Source organism: Ixodes scapularis, unplaced genomic scaffold (genome assembly GCF_016920785.2).
Source record: "Ixodes scapularis isolate PalLabHiFi unplaced genomic scaffold, ASM1692078v2 PGA_scaffold5__190_contigs__length_132052651, whole genome shotgun sequence".
Classification (NCBI taxonomy): domain Eukaryota; kingdom Metazoa; phylum Arthropoda; class Arachnida; order Ixodida; family Ixodidae; genus Ixodes; species Ixodes scapularis.
Window position 1 is genome coordinate 109,901,876 of NW_024609880.1, and position 20,536 is coordinate 109,922,411.

Sequence of the window (20,536 nt, forward strand, 5' to 3'; positions counted from 1 at the left end):
ATTGCCTCATATAGAGGCTTTTCAGCAGCTGTTCATGGGCGCCGCCATAAGTGACCTTCAGTTTTTGTTTCCTTTTATTTTGATCACTTCCCTCCATCATTGCCCCAGCAGGACAGGTTATTGCCATCTTAGATCCGACTGTGTCCTTCTCCCCAGCAATGGCCTTTGTGGAGGCTCCTCAAAGCGCGCTTCAGTGGCTTGGTATCTCGGTAAGACAAGAGGACAGTAATGGCGGCTGCAATATAGCTCGTGTGCAAAGCGTCTATATGTTTACGGAGGGGAAAGTGACGAAGGAATATATGCATGCCGTAGATAACCCCCAACGAGAAATAAAAACGGAGTTGAGAAGTGACTTTTATCAGAATATATCTGATACCTAGAACTTTACGAGATTTCTTATTGAGTAAGAACTATCTAATCAATGTTTAAAATTATTAAATAAAATAAACTAGTCGCCACACCTGCCTCTTTGTCACCGAAACGCTATTAAAATAATATTTGAAAATCCTGACTCAATTGTTCAAAATTAGCATGTCTCAAATATTTATTCTTTAGAATTAGATTAACATTTATTGAATCAAAATGAAGCAAAGTGAGAATCTGAATGTGGCCAGACTTAAAAGCGTCAAAACGACTTTGTAAACAAATATCGATGTAAATAGGTACAGAGATATAATAAGGTGGCGAATTTGTTTCATAAATTATATTCATTCATTCATTCATATAATGATTTGTTCACTTAGTAAATGAGCATACAAACGAAATTCTACATTTTCTATACCTCTATCACGTGCAAAACAACATAATTTTTAGGCCAATGCCTTGTTTATATTGAGAAGCTAAATAGAATACCGAAGTAAATTTTTCTTTTTTTTATTACACCTTGGTTGCATTCTTTATAAACGCCTCACTGGCATAATATGCCATTGATGATTTCGCACAAAAATGCCCAGCGTGAATTTGTTAAAAGTCAGAACAAAATTAAGTTTCTTGTTTTACTTTACTTTAGATAGCTTACATTTTCATTCAATAAATTCACACTGATGTGCTTTATTTGCACTGCAATCGCGGGATCTTTTTTTTTTCTACCATGCGACCAGTTGTTCCTGACCATTTTCTTCTACACCCTTTTTCAGTGGTACAGAATAAAGTACTACCAATGTATGCTGCTTGCTCTAATGAGGTATGGCATGTTCGTACATATGTCTCACACTGCGATGGTGATAGCGAGTGAATTGAGCAGACTAAATGTCAGAAAACATTCCAAGCTGTCAGGCTGAAATTCCTTCTCTTAGCTCATCACCCCACAAAACTTCAATGTCCAGAAAGAAGAAAACAAGAAAAAAAAAAGAAAAAAGAACGGCTCTCGGGGAAAGGGGCGGGGAGGGGGGGGGGGGGGGCGCAGAAAGGTTTTAGCCTTCCGCCCCCCCCCCCCCCCCCAACGTCACTGCGCCACTGACCCTCTATGAGTTTTGTGGTAACTTAATCAGTGGCATGTAGCCTTCTTAGACGACAAGTAATGCTGTTGCAATTCGACGTTTGGACGTAGTCTGCCGTCAAGCGCCGCAGAAACGCAGCCCCCCTTACTTTAATCACAGCAACTCTTTTCGAGTCAGAAATTGTAATTAAGAAAATGCTTCAAGATTTTCACACATTTTTTATTGTTTCAAAGATACTCAGTGCTAAAGTATGCTTTTTTATCATTAGTTCTTGTTTTCCACCATGCAGACAGTGATATTTCTTCTCGAGATATCAAACGCAAAGTGTCGCGCTGCTTCCTGCTCTTGTCAAATACCTTTTACATTGTTTACATGGCTCCCTTAGATACTGCACCGGTTCATGTTCACAAAGCGACCAAAGACTACCTCGAAAAACACGTGGTTGATGGTTGGAGCGCGAGGTCCGATACAGACCCGGGAAGCGCATTTGCTGACATCATTCTGTTAGTCACTTCCTTTTGTGTCCCCTGATGCAGCATTTACTTTTTCATTCATCTTGTCGCAGTCTTCCTTGTCATAAATCCGGGAAGTCGGATATCCGCAGTTAAGAAGAAATGCGTATCGGCAGCTGGATGGAAGTTGCTTAAATAAGGAATCGTACAAATACGTTGTCTTATGCGGATTCCCAGACTCCTCCTCGTTTTTCTCACATTCTTCGTTCTGTACTTTGGGAATCGACACATTTTTCTTTACCCAATCTTCCCTTAGCCAGAATTCACAAGCTGAAAAAGAAAGACCAAAGCGATATTTTAACACAAAGGGAACTTTAGTATATAAAAGTTCGCTTATAATAAAAACAAATTAAAAAACAAGCTTTTTAAAGGCAAAAATATAATTACAAGTTCGCCCAACTTGAGCATCTTAAATTAAGAAAGAACGAAGGAACACCTTTGGAACTTTCACAGGAACAAAATAAAAATGTGATTGAATTTTCACAATCACAATGTAATCGTTTAGAAATGCTTTTAAACGTATGGCACTGAGCACTTCAATTGAATTTTTTTGCGAGTTTAACATTTATGTTAACCAGTGTAGATTTTCCTGCGAGCTTTTGCGATCTGTAATGCAACCCTATATCATCGGTGTCGCGGTGTTTATAATCCGATAGAGTTCATTAAGCAGACTTTCGATATGGGACTGATTATTATAATCAAAACAAAAATTGAGCACGATGGCTGCCGACTGTTCCCCCGATCTACATGCAATAACGAGTTTTATTTTCGTCACTTTAATAGGTTTCTACAAGTTGAGTGAAGATAATGAGCTGGTCTTAATATCAGAAAATCCGAAGCCTAATATTTTATCCTTGGCTTTTTGTCTAAGTAGAAATAGAATACTAAGATCAAACGAATGGACCCCTGGTTTCAGCTACGAAAACTGTTTCTATCCTTGTATTAGTGGCGCTGCACTACATTATGCCAATCGGCTGTCTTATTTTTCATACCAGGCTTTCTTAACAGAAGCTTCGAATATTAGCTGTAGCCGGGTGGCACCGAATTCAGATCTCCAAGCTTCATGGCCCATAAAATTCGTACCAGGAAATTTATGTATACATATTTCAAAACCTGTAGTGTTTTCCGAAATAATACCTTGATTACGTACTTCATATATGACTTTAATATATTTTTCTACTTTAGTCGGGCCAAACAAAAAACAATATGAACATGGCAGCTACACAAGCGTAAGAACTGAAATTCTTTGCCAGGTTCGTGGCTGAGTGGGCACTGTCTTTGTATCTATGCGATTTCAGTTTCCGGCCCTTTTTTACTCTTTACTTTGACCTTTCGGAATGCTTGACAATATTTACGATCCGTTGATCTCACAAGGGCTGCTCTAGGTTCCGGTGTGAGTATAAAAGTATCTGCATAGGGCGAGCATCGCGGTACTGTGCAAACCTGCCTGCCTCCCCGACAGCGGCGCATCCTAAATACGTTTTCAAGCAGCCGCACTTCAAGAGCTACTCTGATCACCGTGGATTGAAAACGCTTTGTTTTGGCGCCGGTCTGGGAACTGCGGGTACGCCTCAGCAATGCTTGACTATCACACGATTTACCCGCGCCAGCAGCAAGATGGCGGCGCCCAGACCTCGTACTTGCAAATGTGTATAGATCCTTCCAATAATCACCCTCTGCGCGCTGCCATCCCAAGTTGTGGAACGCATTCTGAGCACGCGCAGTTGCTTTCTTCTGCGGAATATCAGACGTCGCGTACGCGTCCACATCCTAATGACACGGCCTTTATAGTCGGCGTGATAAGTGCTGGAAAGTCTATTGGCCTTTCGCTTCTGTATAAGAGGGCTCTCGCCTCTTTCGTGTCAGTTCATTCTGAAGATGCCACATGCATAGATAGCGAAACGTCTATTTTTTTATACCTTTGTTGTGTTAAGTCGGAGTAAACTTTCTGCACTTTTCGCCCTTTGCTTCGATGAATTCTCCCGACCTTTGGCACATTTTTGCACTCATTGAACGCTTAGTTGTCGGTTCCTGGACGCCACGTGACTCGAAAGATGTTTGAGTTGGTATTAAGGGTGGAACGACTTTGAATATCTCGGCTGAAATGTATGTTTGGGCTAGTCGGTTAATGGAGCATTTTGGTTTAAAGCGGCGCGACAATACAAGGACAAAGTAAAGACGAGAAAGACGACAGTGCTGTAGTCGGTCTCGTCTTTACTTTTTCCTTGTTTTGTCGTGCTGTTTTAAACCAAGGTGTTGAATATTGCCGCGCGCGCAGCTGGACAAGTAGGCAGCGCGCGCGTGGCCTAACGGTTATCGCGCTTGCCTCCCACGCAGAAGGCCAGGGTTCGATTCCTGGCGCGACTACACATTTTTGTTGACAGTGTAATTTGATGTTCTAGTGAATTCGAGAACCGTCTTGCTGATTCGAGGTTAGAATGTTCTACACACCGAACCTTCTACGCCGAATGATCCAGAAACCCACGAGGGTACATAGGGATTCCGCAAGGCGAGCGGAGTCAGTTTCGCCCCAGCGTTCGACTGTGCTGCTCCGCCGACTTCGACGCCTGCGACGCTCTGTTATTATCGTTGTACCCCTTTCATTTTTTTGGCATAAGTTCGCCACATTAAACGTTTATTTCTTCCTGTTTATTTCCTTTTTTTTTTTTTTGTCACCACCCATGACATTTTGGTGGAGGTGCGGGGTAGCGCATGCCCGCGCAGCGTTCCCCTCCCAGGGCCCGCAGTGCAAGCCCCATTCCGAGCCCGGTGAGAAGACCACCCGACGCGGAACCTGAAACTCGGACCAGTCGCCGCACCCAAGGTCTACACCCGGAATACGGACTTCTGCCACCCAGGACCAAGCAGCCAACGAAACCGACGATGGACGACCAGCAGTCACAGACCCCGGCCGCTCCTGCCTTCATCTACCTACCAGTCGCACCCCGGACTCCGACGCCATTCCACGGGGACGCCCACGAAGACGTCGAGGACTGGCTTCAACAATACGAGCGGGTGGCTCAGCACAACCGATGGACGGAGGACCAGCGCCTGCAGAACCTTTACTTCGAGCTCGAAGGAACGGCCAGGCACTGGTTCGAGAATCGGGAGACATCATTGATCTCGTGGACCGCCTGCAAGAATGAGTTGAGGCGAACTTTCACTAGCCAGCATCGACGGGAGAGGGCCGAAGACCTTCTTCGAATGAGAACCCAGGGCGCAAACGAGACCATCACCAGTTTCGTCGAGGATGTCCTGCGCCTGGTCACTCGCGCCGACCCTGAAGCCACCGACGAAAAGAAGTTGCGGATCCTGATGCGAGGCGTACGAGATGACATCTTCGGAGGCCTCGTCCGCAACCCGCCGACCACCGTCGAGACGTTTGTAACAGAGGCGACCAACATTGAACGGGCCCTGCAAGCACGAGCCGCTCACTTTCATCGAGCCCCTGCCGTCGCTGCACCCACGCTGTCAAGGTGCGCCCTCAGCCCCAATATTCCAGGGATCCGAGAAATAGTCCGGGACATCGTCCGTGAAAAACTGAAGAAGCTGATACCTGCCACCGAACGTCCAGCTTCACTCTCGATCGCCAACATTGTTCGAGAAGAGGTCCAGCAAGCGCTCCACCCAGACGTTCTCGCCGACGCCGCACCGGAACCACCAGCTGTGACCTATGCTGCCGTTGTTCGTCGTTCGCAGCCTCCTATTGCTCGGCAGTACCCATCTGCACCCCAACGAGAAGTCTCTTCGCCGCAGTACGGGCCGCGCCAAGAGCAGCGTGGACTTCGGAAGACCGACGTGTGGCGCACGGATGACGGACGCCCGTTGTGCTTCCACTGCGGGGAGGCTGACCACGTTTACCGGAGGTGCCCCTACCGCCAGCTCGGCCTGCGAGGATTCGCTCCAAACGACCGTCGACCTCGTTTTGGAGAACGACCAAGGGACATCGAGGAATTCCTCCGTCGCCCTCCGTCACCAGCGCCCACCGCACCACGAGGACCCGTTCTCCATCCCCCCGACGTTCCACGTCGCCTTTCCGTTGGTCGCGCCGTGACAGCCTGTCCCCCCTATCTCGTCGGGAAAACTAAGTGCGGCAACGCCTGGAGGTGCCGTTGCCGAAGACGACCCGAGTAAAGAGCCTCCAAGAACGCCGGAGCGCTCCCACTCTCCCGACGCCACGCATCGCTACGACGCCCCTGCAACGGTGTCCAACAACCTAAACATCGCCATCGACGGCCACGACGCATCGGCACTCGTGGACACCGGAGCAGACTACTCAGTCTTGAGTGGGAGGCTCTCCCGCCGCCTTCGGAAAGTCATGACGCCGTGGGAAGGACCCCAAATACGAACCGCCGGAGGACATCTCATCACAGCAGTCGGGAGATGCACTGCTCGCGTCGAGATCCACGGTGAAACGTGCCCTGTCAAGTTCGTCGTTCTGTAAGACTGTTCGAGGGACGTTATCCTCGGAATGGACTTCCTCTGCGAGTATGGCGCCGTCATCGACCTCGGAACAAACCGGCTGACGCTACGAAAACCTGCTCCACCAGCGGAGGAACCCCAAGCGACGTCACCCACGGTCCGAGTCCTCGCAAACCACGTAAACCTACCACCGCGGTCGAGTGTTTTCGTACTTGTCGGGATCAATGAAGATTCCTGTGGCGAAGTTCTTCTCGAGGGAAGCCTCCAATTGCTCCTGGGAAGAGGCATAGGCGTCGCAAGGGGAGTAGCTGAACTTCAGGATGGGCGGACTGTGGCCCTCGTGACGAACTTCCGAAACGAAACGCAACACCTCACGAAAGGTGCAGCCGTGGGCCACGTCGAGAAACTCCGAAACCCCGCCGAAATCACCGCGATTACTGACGAGTCCTCGCCGCCCCAGCAAGACCGTACGTCGCCAGCGCAGCTCTACATTGACCCTAAGCTTCCGGACCCTAAACGACGTCAGCTGGTTAACCTCCTCGCCGAATACCGCGACTGCTTTGCGACGTCGTCGAAGGTGCGCCAGACCGCGGTTGCCAAGCACCGCATCGTTACCGAGGACGACGCGCGCCCTGTGCATCGATCGCCGTACAGAGTCCCCGCTAAGGAAAGGGAGGTGATCCATCAGCAAGTTCAAGAGATGCTGAATGGCGACATAATCCAACCTTCAAGCAGTCCATGGGCCTCTCCAGTCGTGCTGGTTAAGAAGAAGGACGGAACTCTTCGGTTCTGCGTGGACTACCGGCAGCTCAACACGGTTACGAAGAAAGACGTCTACCCACTCCCCCGCATCGACGACACTCTAGACCGGCTGCGCCACTCTCGATACTTTTCATCGATGGACCTGAAGAGCGGCTACTGGCAAATCGAGGTCGACGAACGGGACCGAGAGAAGACAGCCTTCGTCACGCCGGATGGACTGTACGAGTTCGAGGTGATGCCCTTCGGACTATGCACGGCGCCAGCAACTTTCCAGCGTGTCATGGACACCGTACTGGCAGGGCTGAAGTGGCAGAGTTGTCTCGTCTACCTTGACGACGTCGTAGTATTTTCAGCTGACTTCGACGAGCACTTGAGACGACTCCGAGCTGTTCTTCAAGCCATTCAGACCGCCGGACTCACACTTAAGCCGTCAAAGTGCCGGTTCGCCTATGACGAACTGAAGTTCCTTGGCCACGTGGTTAGTAACGAAGGCGTCCGCCGAGACCCCGAGAAGACTCGCGCCGTCGCGGCATTTCCAGCGCCGACAGATAAGAAGGCCGTGCGAAGATTCCTTGGACTTTGTGCCTATTATCGACGCTTCGTTCGGGATTTCGCAAGGATTTCCGCACCACTTACGAATCTCACGAAGGACGCCGAGAAGTTCGAATGGGCCGAGGAGCAACAGCAGGCATTCGACGAACTGAAACGACGACTCCAGACTCCTCCTATGCTTGGACATTTCGACCAGGATGCGGAAACAGAAATTCACACGGACGGAAGTAACGCGGGACTGGGCGCAGTACTAGTCCAAGTGCAAGAAGGCATCGAGCGAGTCATCGCCTACGCAAGTCGGACATTGTCCAAGGCGGAGAAAAATTACTCCACAACTGAGAAAGAATGCCTTGCGGTCGTCTGGGCAATAACGAAGTTTCGTCCGTACTTGTACGGGAGCCCGTTCCGTGTAGTCACGGACCACCACTCGCTCTGCTGGCTTGCGAAGCTGAAGGACCCGTCAGGACGCCTCGCTCGATGGAGTCTTCGACTACAAGAGTTCAACATGACAGTGGTCTATAAGTCAGGCCGCAAGCACAGCGACGCCGACTGCCTGTCCAGAGCCCCCGTCAAAACCCCTTCCGGCTGCAGCGACGACAATGACGACGAGTGCTTCCTAGGAGCAGTGAACACCGACGATATGGCACGACGTCAACGGGACGATCCTGAGCTGCGCGCATTAATCGAGCACATAGAAGGGGGCGGGAGTGCCGTGCCACGTGTCTTCTCACGAGTGCTGCCGACCTTCGCCATTCGACAAGGTGTACTCTACAAAGAGAACTTCGGCAACAACAACACACCGTGGTTGCTGGTAATCCCAAGTGACCTTCGAGAGGAGATCTTCCAAGCCTGCTACGACGACCCGACATCCGGACACCTTGGTTACAGCCGGACACTGGCCCGTATTCGTGAAAAGTATTACTGGCCGAAGCTCCCCAAGACCGTCCACCTATACACACGATCATGCCACGAGTGCCAGCGACGCAAGAAACCGTCGACGAGGCCGGCCGGACTTCTGCAGCCCATTTCTCCTCCAACTACACCCTTCCAGCAGATCGGAATGGATCTACTTGGTCCTTTTCCGCCTTCGACGTCGGGGAACCGCTGGATCATCGTCGCCACAGATTATCTCACGCGGTACGCCGAAACGAAAGCTCTTCCTTCAGGGACTGCTGTGGAAGTCGCCAAGTTTTTCATCGAGTCCATCGTCCTCCGGCACGGCGCTCCCGAAGTTCTGATTACAGATCGCGGATCTTCGTTCATGGCCCAGCTGACGCAAGAGGTCCTTCGTCTCAGTGGCACCGGTCATCGTCGAACCACTGCATACCACCCGCAAACCAACGGGCTGACCGAGCGACTCAACAAGACAATCGCCGATATGATCTCTATGTACGTCGACTTAGAGCACAAGACGTGGGACGAGGTGTTGCCCTACGTCACGTTCGCCTACAATACGGCGGTTCAGGAGACCACTGCATTCACCCCTTTCCAGCTGGTACATGGTCGGAAGGTAACGACCATGCTGGACGCAATGCTGCCCCATGAGCCATCTGACAATGAGAGCGACGACGCCCAGGCGGTTGCTCAACGCGCCGAAGAAGTCCGCCAGCTCGCCCGACTCATGATTCAAGACCAGCAACGCGTCGACGCGGGCCGCTACAACCTTCGTCGCAGGGACGTTCACTTCCAGCCCGGAGACAGGGTGTGGGTGTGGACACCCATCCGTCGCCGCGGCCTCAGTGAGAAACTGCTGAAACGGTACTTTGGACCATACAAGGTACTTCGTCGCCTCGGCGAGCTGAACTACGAGGTGATGCCCGACGGAACAAGAACATCATCACGCCGCTTACCACGACCTGAAGTCGTCCACGTCGTGCGCCTGAAGCCGTACTACGCTCGATAGGACTGTGGATCTTATGTGTTTCAAGTGACTCTTTAGTTTGCCGTTCTTTTTATGTGCTTTGTTTTGTTTTGGGTTGCATCGGGACGATGCACTTTTTAAAGGGGGGTGTAATGCCGCGCGCGCAGCTGGACAAGTAGGCAGCGCGCGCGTGGCCTAACGGTTATCGCGCTTGCCTCCCACGCAGAAGGCCAGGGTTCGATTCCTGGCGCGACTACACATTTTTGTTGACAGTGTAATTTGATGTTCTATACTTCGTTTCAGCTTCGGTCCGAGCGCGGCCGATGTTATGAGCCAAAGGACCAATCATACACCGCAAAAAGCGCAGCTTCGTGGCGTGCTCTCTGCGCTTGATAGGACTAGCTGGCGGAGGAGCACGCACAGAGAGACGGCGAATAGCGGCTCCTATCAACTGCAGAGAGCACGCCATGACGTTGTGCCTTTATCGGTGTTTGATTGGCCCTTCGGCTCATAACATCGGCCGCGCTCGGACCGAAGCTGAAACGAAGTATAGCGAATTCGAGAACCGTCTTGCTGATTCGAGGTTAGAATGTTCTACACACCGAACCTTCTACGCCGAACGATCCAGAAACCCACGAGGGTACATAAGGGATTCCGCAAGGCGAGCGGAGTCAGTTTCGCCCCAGCGTTCGACTGTGCTGCTCCGCCGACTTCGACGCCTGCGACGCTCTGTTATTATCGTTGTACCCCTTTCATTTTTTTTTTTTTGGCACAAGTTCGCCACATTAAACGTTTATTTCTTCATGTTTATTTCCTATTTTTTTGGTCACCACCCGTGACAATATCTTCCATTATAGCTAGACCCCTTTCAAAAACGGCACTCTGTTGGCAGCTGTGACATCCCTACAGAATGGCGGACTAAAACCTCAACATCACGGCACACTGGAAAACGCCACCCACTAAAAAAGGTGATAATCGCAGTGACGTTGCAATTTCGACGCGGTTTCATTGGCTCGTCGGCTCGTAGTGTTGGCAGCGCTTCGACGCTCACTAAGCCTTTTCAAAGAAATAAAAGGCTATTATTATTATTATTATTATTAATATTATCTTATGGAATGACCTGCACGTTCCTCGATGCAGTCGCTCCGCCATTGTGCAGTGGCTCCGACCCTCTAATAATCGGCACGTGACTTTTAAAAGTGGTCTATTACTGCCAAGATGTATTTGGCTCAGAAATCGGATTTCTGGAACTTCTTTGTGTCGTCGTTTTCACAAAAAAACAAAAAAACAAAACAAAAATTTTCAGCCATTCAAGCGAAAAGTGCATATCACGCATAGAACATAGAGCATATGATTCCTTTCAATAAAGGAAAAGCAGAAAACAAGCATCCGAACCACATAATTAATAATAAGGCTCTCCTGATAACAATGCGAAGCACGTAGCGCTCAGTGAGGCGACGGCAGCTTGCGACTTGGGGAGTGACGGCACTAGCCTTTCATGTAAAAAAAGTTTTGGTACAGTGCATTTACTTTTTATTGCGAAAGCACGAACTATCCCATGGAACGAAGCCGGTGTCTGTAGCAGCGAAAAGGCAGTTTTCATGTGCTCGGTTCGTCCGACAACGTGGATATGTGCCGTGAAGAGGGAAAACCAGATGTCGTCAAACCACGATTGCTTGGGCGGGAAGCACTTTGGGTTGAATTCAAGGATACTTCTAGTCATCAGATTTATTTGTTTTGTTCCAACATGAACGCGGGAAAACCGCCAAGCTTAACGAACCACCTGCGGACTACGTCCAGTGCGTCTTAAAGTTCAAACGGCCGCCTGATCGTTCGAACTGTCGTCTGCTCTTTCAAACGTTTCTGCTTGTCGTCTGCTCTTTTAGACGAATGTTTGCCTGGCACTTGCGATTATAAGTAAGTGCAGTCCTCAAAAGACTTAAGTTTGAAGGCTGGTAAGATGCTCGATGTAAACAGTTGATACAAGATGTTGACCATTGTTACCGACTTGTTATGCCTGATTCACAAGCTCTGATTCTGCTTGCCATTTTCAGTATCGACGTCGACCATCTCAACTACGGTTCATGCTTTTGCAGCCCGAGCAACATCGCGACTGAAAATTTGGAGCGAAATCTCATCATGCGAATTAGGCTTTAGCGTGCATTCTGCGGCGTCCACGCAGAATGAATCGCCGTGTGTCACATCATTCACGCGAAGTTTTGCGGTGTAACGAGCCTCGACAATTTCGCTGAGGCGGCTTAAGTAGTCAGACATTGCCAGGAATACGTAAAATCAACAATTCGAACGCCAAAAAGGGCAAGGCGACTCACACCGACGCCGACAACATTGCATTCCAATGGTTTGTTTATGGGCGACGGCGAGTTTCTTGCCCACACCCCCATCGCGCATGCGCGGCGCCGGTGGCGTCCGCTAGGGGCACTCCGGTTCGTTTGTAAACATGAGTTGGTGTATAGTGCAGTGGGCAATCTTGGCAGGTGATACCACAGCTTCGCTGTCCAAGCAGCTTCACAGTGCGGATTGTAGCCAATTCATTTAACAAATTAAATGGCTTTCTTTTTGCGACTTGAAAGCGTGTTTTTTTATATAAATTGCCGTGGTATATGACATAATTTCATTATACTCACATTCATGGCGTACATCATCTCGTAGTGATCTCAATATATAACAAAAGGGATTCTCAAATAACACGTATTTTTCGTAATATTCAATTAAGGGTTTTCGCCAACATTCCGGGTGATATACGATGCAGCTGTCACAGCGTAAGTTGAAATCGAGATAATAGCAGGTTCCATTTGGTGATGTGTCTTTACGCTGAGACTGGCCTTGGGAGAAAAAGATTAGAGAAATGTATTTTTTGTTGTTGAATTAAGTGGTACATTGTGAGCTCGGCACCGTGCGCACGGATCGGGTTCTAGACAGAACCTGGCGTGTGGCATTAACGCCCAAGGTAACAGTGGAAAGTGAGAAAATAAATGTCCCAAACAACGAAAATTGCACTTAACGATAAACGGTGTCAGCAATTAGACAAAACAAGTAAAGAAGAAAGAAAATGAGTATGCACCCAAGGATGATGTATTCCTTTTAAAAGTTTACACACTTATAGCTGCTGGGTCAACTATAGGAGTACGCCGTTTTTTGAGCACGTGCTGGGAGCTCATAATAAAGACGAGTGCTTCGTCAGCGTTCCGCGAGGACGCGGGTTAAATCCCACGCTTGTGCCTAAAAAATGGCGGCGGCCAATGCTGCTGTGGTGAACTTTTGAAAATAGTGTATTGCGCTGATCATTTCAGGCCCTGTTATACTCCGACGTTGTGTAGCAAGCCCGGTGAAGCGCAGCGTACAAAGACATTGATTGGTCGCAGATATCGAGTTCCTGCACGCCGTCCAATGAAACGAACGCATTTTGCGCTACGCTGCGTTCGCTTCGCTCAACGCTGAGGTATAACAGAGCCTTTAGACTAAGGCCGTCGAATGCCCACAATATACCCAAATGAAGACGCCATTGAGCTTCCTGGTTCGTGGAAGTTGGTGGCGCAAATCTTTCGCGTGCACGCCTTGAATAACAATAAAAGGAAAATGTTTTCTATGCAGGATACGTGCGCAGCTGTCTGTCAGCCTTGATTGGCGCAACTTCTTGTTTGGGCATTTTCCTCATACCCCGGCAAGGGAAGTTGATACCATTGCAAGCAACTACCACTCGTTTTTCTTGTGTCTACTACAAATTTCTAATAGCTTCTTACTCCAGGTTTTAATATATATATGCTTTCTGTTCCCCATACCCTATATACGAAAACTACGTAGGAATCGAAATAATTACAAGAAGAATTTAAGAGATAAACAGTAATCTATTATCCGCTCACACTTAAACTTACAGGGTAACACGAGGTCGCGGTTCCGAAACGTGCTCTCGCTGAACAAGCACTCCAGCAAGAATGGTACGTCTCAAATTAAGGGTGGAGAGCCAGCTTGCCCGTGTTTGTTCAAAATTACTCTTCATGCGCTAGGCCTTGGCTTTGAATTGGAGAAGTATCAAAGCAGGAGAGACAAACCGAGCACAATACGTAAGTCTTACGACCGCTTGGAAAGATTGAGAGGAATTGTAATTAAAAAAATACCAGCACCGCTGCGCGCACGTCAAGCACCCATGAACAAAAACTCCTAGACGGTAACATGAAATGCTCTAATAGCAGAAATCCACCATATTATTGCTCTCAAGTGCTGCGCTATGTACGACGTTATTATAAAAAAAAATGCTTGTACGTTTAGGTAATCTGGGAACATTTAGTGACTTGGGGGTGATGCGAGAAAAAAGTGCCAAAGTACATTAGCTTGCCTCTCTATACATGTATAATCAAACCTACAACAATAATTTCATAACATATGGAAGTACAATGTCACAGAAAAAAAGCGTAACAGTTTCATGGTTGTATATAACTGAACATGCGTACATTTCGAAAACAAAAACAACAACGTATATATGAAAAAAATATCTTGAATCGTTTCAATTTAGTCGTACACATGAGGAACGAAATGTTACACGTCCAACCAGAATGATAGTTTGAATGGCAACATCTTAGTGGTGTGAGGGACTGGCATATTTTCAGCGACATCGTATCCTGGAAAGGTTATACCGGTTTATGCGTTCCGCCATAAGTTGGATTGAAATCAGCTCAGTGGTGTTTATTTCAACTAGTATTAACCCCTCTGCATCTACGCAAGTTATTTAAGGAAACATGCCACTCTAGTAAACCACCGCAAACCAACTCTCTACGCAAATATTAAAAACAAAAACTTGCACGCTGTCGCAGCATTTAACATATGTGAAGGGTTAACTAAATCAATGGAGAGAGCATAAAAATTTAAAACCAGTATTGTCAGTCAGCGGATGGCCCATTAGCAACTTGGCAATAAAACTGTGGTTAATAAATTCACAAAGCTGCTGCACCGTGGTGCGTGTCCAGGCAACAACTGGTTCGCGCACAGCGCTTGCCAAAATTCATACGGTGGCAATTTTAGAATCAATTATTACTACAAAAAAATACAAGATACGTACCGAGATGCATAATATTTTCAATGCTATAATCCTTTTGTTTTACAGCTTGAACATATTGTGTCTTTGATTTCCTGTAGCACAAGATGTGATAAATGACTATTTGCAGAAATCTTGTTTACATACAAGACACTTGGTGTAAATTTACGCGAAAATAATAAGGTCGGTTAAATATTACCTATGCATTATCTTTCACTTATTTTTTACAAGTCATAGTAATATAAAACTTAGATATTGTGTATTTAGTCTATCTAAAAGTAAAAATTCAGGAATATGAAGGATATGCGAAAGTCGACGTCAAGCTATCCTTTAGCAGTTTGCCTACCTTCAGAGCAGCGGAAATTGTTTCAGCAATTTGTGATAGATTTAATGCTTATCTGTATGAACGAGTAGCTAGCATTTTCTTTTTTAAAGTTAACAGCTATTTGTCTTTATTATGAAAACAGGCATGTTGTATTAAAAAAACAAAAGAGTAATACCATCCAAAATAAAACAGACACAGTTACCTGAAAGTTAGCGACCGGAGATTATTCTTGGAAACTATGTTACAACCAAGAGATTCTTAGCTCTAAAACCTCTGCGCATGCCTCTTCTATGAACGTGCCACATATGCGAAATCGTTATATTTAAGAAGGTATAAATAGGACTGTTCGCCAATTGGAAGTTTATTTCGTGATATCATTTTTTGTAATTATGATCGTCTGGCGGGCTAGTTGGTTGTACGTATTGAGATATTGAAGCGCAAAACGATGAGGAAACTAATACGAGGAAGAGAGGAAAGAGCGCTATTTCTTGTCTGCCTCGAATTTCCTTCCTCGTCGTTTTGCGCTTTAATATCCCGCTTTTGTCAATCGTAGCCAGCTCCCAGTGGGACCCGGCGATTCATGTCTGTTTTCCGCAAATGGCCCGTTTTGGTTTCTTCATGCAGAGCGGTGTGTGCCGTTTGGGGTATTTCTGTTTTTATCATTCCCTATGAAACTAATTTTTCTTTACTTTCGTGGCCCGATCAATAGGGTCACATTTGTGCTTTCAAAGAGTTCAGGGAATTAGCCGCCAGAATTAGCCCGTGTCACCTATATAATAAAAAAACATGAAACTACATTTGCTTCCGCGCTATACTTTGTTCCACCTTATGATGTACCGCAGTAAGGGCAACAAACGCGAGCTCTCTGCTCTGGGGCACATCTCGGCGGCGCAAGCTCTCGTGCGTCAAGAGCAGCTCCCAACACTATGAGCTCGCGCTTCTAGCCTTCTCTGTGGTACAACATAAGGTGAAACGGAGTATAGTTATTATTAAAAGAAATTAAAAGAATCGAAGGTCGCAGTACCCCTACACTCTCAACCCGTCTTTTGATTGACGTGTGTGCTCCCAATCACAAGGCACCATCTCTCCCATAACTGCCACACCCGGTTACAAATCACCGAATTATCCGACGTACATCATTTTCTTTCTTTTTTTCTTTTTGCGTTTACGCAGCAGTATTGCAATATCTCAGGGAAAGGGGGCGCGTTTTATTTCGCTTGTCAGACCTATCAGCTTAGTATGGCGGGCAAGTGTTCCAAAATGCGCCGCTCGCGCAATAAAACGCAAAGAGGAGCACGCCAATCAAATGGCGACGTTCGTTGAGAACAGGGAAAAACAAAAGCACGTGATTCCGTTTCGGGGGTAAACAAACGTACGAGGTGCGCGAGGAACACACGAACTTTCACGTCGTATACGCCGATACACCATCAAGATACAGACCTACCGCGCAGTTGTAATAAAGTGATCGGTGTCCTATATGCACTACGTTATTGAAGAGCATGCGAAGGTCTTATGTGGAAATTTTTAGATAAAATGAACCGTACTGATCTGGTGAAACAATCACTATGTAGCCGTTCAAAAGACAAAATCCCAGATGGCGCCATGATTCGAACTTGTAGTCTCATAATTACCGGTCAGGTGTGCTAACCACTGCACCACACCGGCTTGTCCTTTTGGCGTTTCCAGTGTGTTTTAAGAACGTACCGAACGGATCAGACCCATCTCACCAGGCATTCGGCGCATGCGTGAAGCCGCCTTAACGTGCAGAGTTCCAGCCAGGTTCAGGCACGTACTGAAAGACTAAAGTTCCCTCGATGCCATCCGACGGTGGTGGCGTAGTCAAACTGGCTGGTGAGATCGGTCATAGCCTCCTATACACTAACAAAGCTTGGCAGTTCGATGACGGAGACAACTTTTACACACTCATTCGGGTGAGGAAGGAAGTGCCTTGCTTATTACCTCCTCGAGGGAGGGAGACACTGGTGCCCCACAGTGCCCGGTCGCAGATTTGGAGCGCGAGAATCTGGTAGCAGAGAGCATTTCCCGGGGAGCCTGTAGTCAGCGCACAGCTTTTGCAACGGCCAGGACCCGAAACATGGTTTTCAAACCCAACGAGAGAAAGAAACGGTAGCCCGAGGAACGCGAGAAGCGAGAGCGGACATTGCATCGCTCGTGACAAGTGTGTTTCGGCGTCTCGCCGCAGCGGGGCGCCCGTTACATGCCTCTTGTCTGCCGCACCTTTTCACTTTTGGCGGCCGCGTCTCGTGGCGATCTGCCAGGCTTTGTCAGTATAAAGAAGGCTATGGATCGGTCTATTGCAGGAAAACAGAGGTGTTCTGGAAGCACATGCCGCCGCGCGGAACGCGATACGAACATTGCTGGCACGTAACACGCGCTTCTGGTGCTCCAGACCAGAGGTTCTCTCACTCTTTGTCCTGCGACGTTTACACGCATGATTTCTTGTTTATGAGCATTATAAACACAATAAAATCATTTTCGGAAATTAAAAACTACGTTTGAATAGATCACATGCCATTTTCATCTCCATATGGTCCCTAAGGAAGAAATAATCGAAAACATGCTGAAGAAATAAGGTTACTAATAAACGATTCAGCACGAGTCACTCATCTGCATATTTTCTATTATTTGTTTGTTAGATACCATGTAAAATGATGCTAATGTTCCGAAGATCTTATGAGATAGTTTTTGTGAGAGCATATATCTTGTCAGCTTTAGTTGCTCATTTTGCGAAGTTTCCATACAGTATTTGGCTTGTCGAAACGCCTCCTTTTTTTGTCCAAAGCGATGTCTGTTATATGGTGAAAATGTAATTAATGCAAAGGTGCAAGCGAGCTGGACAAGAATGACAAAAACAATCCCTGCAGAAGTGAAACGGGGACAGAGCAAAAGCACAAATTTCCAAAAACACAGCTTGGTGACAGGTGCGCTACCGAAAAAAATCCGCCTTGTCCTGGTATCGAACCAGTGACCTCTCGATTTTGAGTGGAGCGCTCTAATAACTGAGCTAACAAGGAGTTAGACGTCAGTAGAGCAAACGGGTTTTATCACTTTATTTATTTTTTCGAGATATGTGTTTGTCCTTTGTCCCCCTTGTTCCCCTTCTCCAGGGATTCTTATCGTCGTCTGTTACATGTTTCTTTAATCCCGCCACGTACAATAAGAATTTGCTTGTTCTTGCAGCTTGTACATTATTGTCGAAATAAATTGTTGCCATGTGTATTTACAACAACAATCCCATTAATGCTCCGCCCAAGTGCAAATGCGGAACTCGGACGATGTCACTATTTTGCCATATTATTAATCCTATCGTATTATCAAACGCTTTTTGTACTTTTGTATGCACCTTATTATTAAGCCTCAGCATACAGTTCGAAATAGTAAATATACCAAATTAGTGACCAACGAATAATCTTGTTCAAGCACTCTATCGTACTTCAGTAGAATTCCTAGGGGGATAGTTATCAGTTTTTGAAAAGACAACTAACTACTTCGGTGGACACCGAAATGCCATGTATAAATGGTTGGATATTTTATTAAACCATTTATGTTGAGGACATTATGAAACAAGGGAAATGCTTACATTTCTTGAGAGTCTGTGTCGTACCATTTTAATGTGTAATCGGCACTCTTCAATGCGTGATTGAGGCCGCTTGAATGCACTTGGAGACATCTCAAATCTTCGTATTCTCTGCGGGCCCATAATCCGCTACTATAAATTAGATAATAGCTCTGGTTCGCCGTACCCTTGATTGTCTGAAAATATATCAATGTTTTTGCAATTCTTCTTACGTAATTAAAATGCTGTCTTCTTGATTAGCTTCGTATGCATTGATTAAGCCTTAATGTGAAGACAGTTTTATTCCAAGCTGAGCTAGACGTAAGAAGACTATTAGAAACAAATTTCGTTGCGTTAATAATAAAATGTGATCGACGTCGTCGGAATGCAGGTTCCACTTTCGTCCATGTCCTCTACGAATGAATACATTACATTGATTCTCCAGAAGAATAAAAGTGGCCAGTGTATAGCCGATGAGGGACTAAGTACCATACAGGCTTAGAAAGAATGTGATTGCTTGTAAACGTAACATTAATAAACAAAATTGTTGGAAGAAACGAACGAACAATCAATATTGATAATAAGTCAGAACAATGGCAGCGGTATTTTAGCTGGCAGCGGAAAGAAGAAAACAAACTCGGGACGAGGGACCACGTCCCGAGTTTCTGTTACTCTTTCTGTTTCCAGTCAATGATACAAACCCGCCCTTCAGTTAATGGCAATTTTGTTTTAGCTTCATACAGTATTCTTCATTCAGCTCGTTTTTGATTTAGGATTATTGTCATCACGTTTTCTTCCTTTGAAATTCGTGCCACCTAAAAAACCAATATATCACTCCGCTGCCAATAAAGCGAAGCTGATGTTTTTTTTTGTTTTTTTTACAGTGATTCAAAACTACACATTTCCGAAGGCTCAGATTTCGCCCAAAAATAGCGCAAAACGTTAGTGAAAAAAAAATTGTAACTAACGGTCTCCGGATATAAACTTTTAAGGCAATTGCCTGCAATCGTTTTACTGCGCAATGGGGTTTGCTTTCAGCAGGGGCATTATTCGGGTACATGAATTCGTAAGGTCGTCCGGAAGCCATCTCTTTACTAATATAAACAGGATCTGGACTGAAACAGCAATGGCTTCATGGCAGTGCAGATAACCGATATTGTTAAAAAAAAAATGTATATCCCCCGTGAAAATAAATCATACTTTCCATGCATCCTGCATCGGTCCAAGGTCTTTCCTGTTCAGGTCAGGATTGTTGTCCAGTGGTCTCTCCCAACTTTGAAACTCTGCGTCGGCGTACGCTGCAAAGACGCTTAGACAGAACAGCAAATGTTTCAGGGCGAGCATCATTGGCAAACTCTCAAACGTAGTTGCAATATGGGCAGATGTGTTCGCTTTATATAGTTGCACCGATTGCGATAATTCTTGGAAGAATCAAAATTTATTTAATTTTTTTTGTTGCGAAAAGAAGCATTCAGTTTTGTGCAGCTACGAAATTCACGCTCTCCCTCCTTTTTTTGGATTAGGTGGGTGTGTTTTCTTCTTTATTTTGTCAGGCAATGCATTCCCCGCTTGCAAGGATGTTTAATATCCTAAGGCCCGGCATGACATCATGCACAGCAGCAATGCCTAAACAATAAATCAGTCCCAGACTGCCTTGCGTACCGACGCTGTTCTCAACATCTGCTCGTCGCTAGGTCGGCTCGATCGGCTACGTGAGGCTCCGACTACGTCTACTCCGTGCCTGCGGTCCGTTTCGTCGTCCCGTTGTTACGGCTGGCTCTCGATACGATCGCGGCACAAAATTAAGTATTGGTGTTCTACTGAATGGCGGATTTAATAAGATTTTGATACTTGTTGGGCATAAATCGCGAAAAGCATTTTATTTGCAGTTTATTCATTCCAGAAAGGAATGGTTTATTGTCCTGTCTTCTTTTACAAGCCCTTGTGTTTTGCACCTGCAGTGAGGACGAAACGACATTCCAAAGAACGACCTTCCTGGAGCGCATTCCTTTTAGGAGGAATGAAGGAACGCGCCG

General features: G+C 46.7%; 1 protein-coding gene across 1 annotated transcript; it reads right to left on the reverse strand.

Annotated features, from left to right (window-relative positions):
• Positions 1–1,943: 1,943 nt before the first annotated feature.
• On the reverse strand, positions 1,944–19,844 carry LOC115322031. Its single transcript, XM_040214614.2, has 5 exons — positions 19,701–19,844; positions 18,525–18,697; positions 14,623–14,693; positions 12,194–12,391; positions 1,944–2,221 (listed from the first exon to the last, which is right to left on the reverse strand). The coding sequence occupies exons 1-5, from the start codon at positions 19,842–19,844 to the stop codon at positions 1,944–1,946; spliced, it is 864 nt and encodes a 287-aa protein (XP_040070548.2).
• Positions 19,845–20,536: the final 692 nt, after the last annotated feature.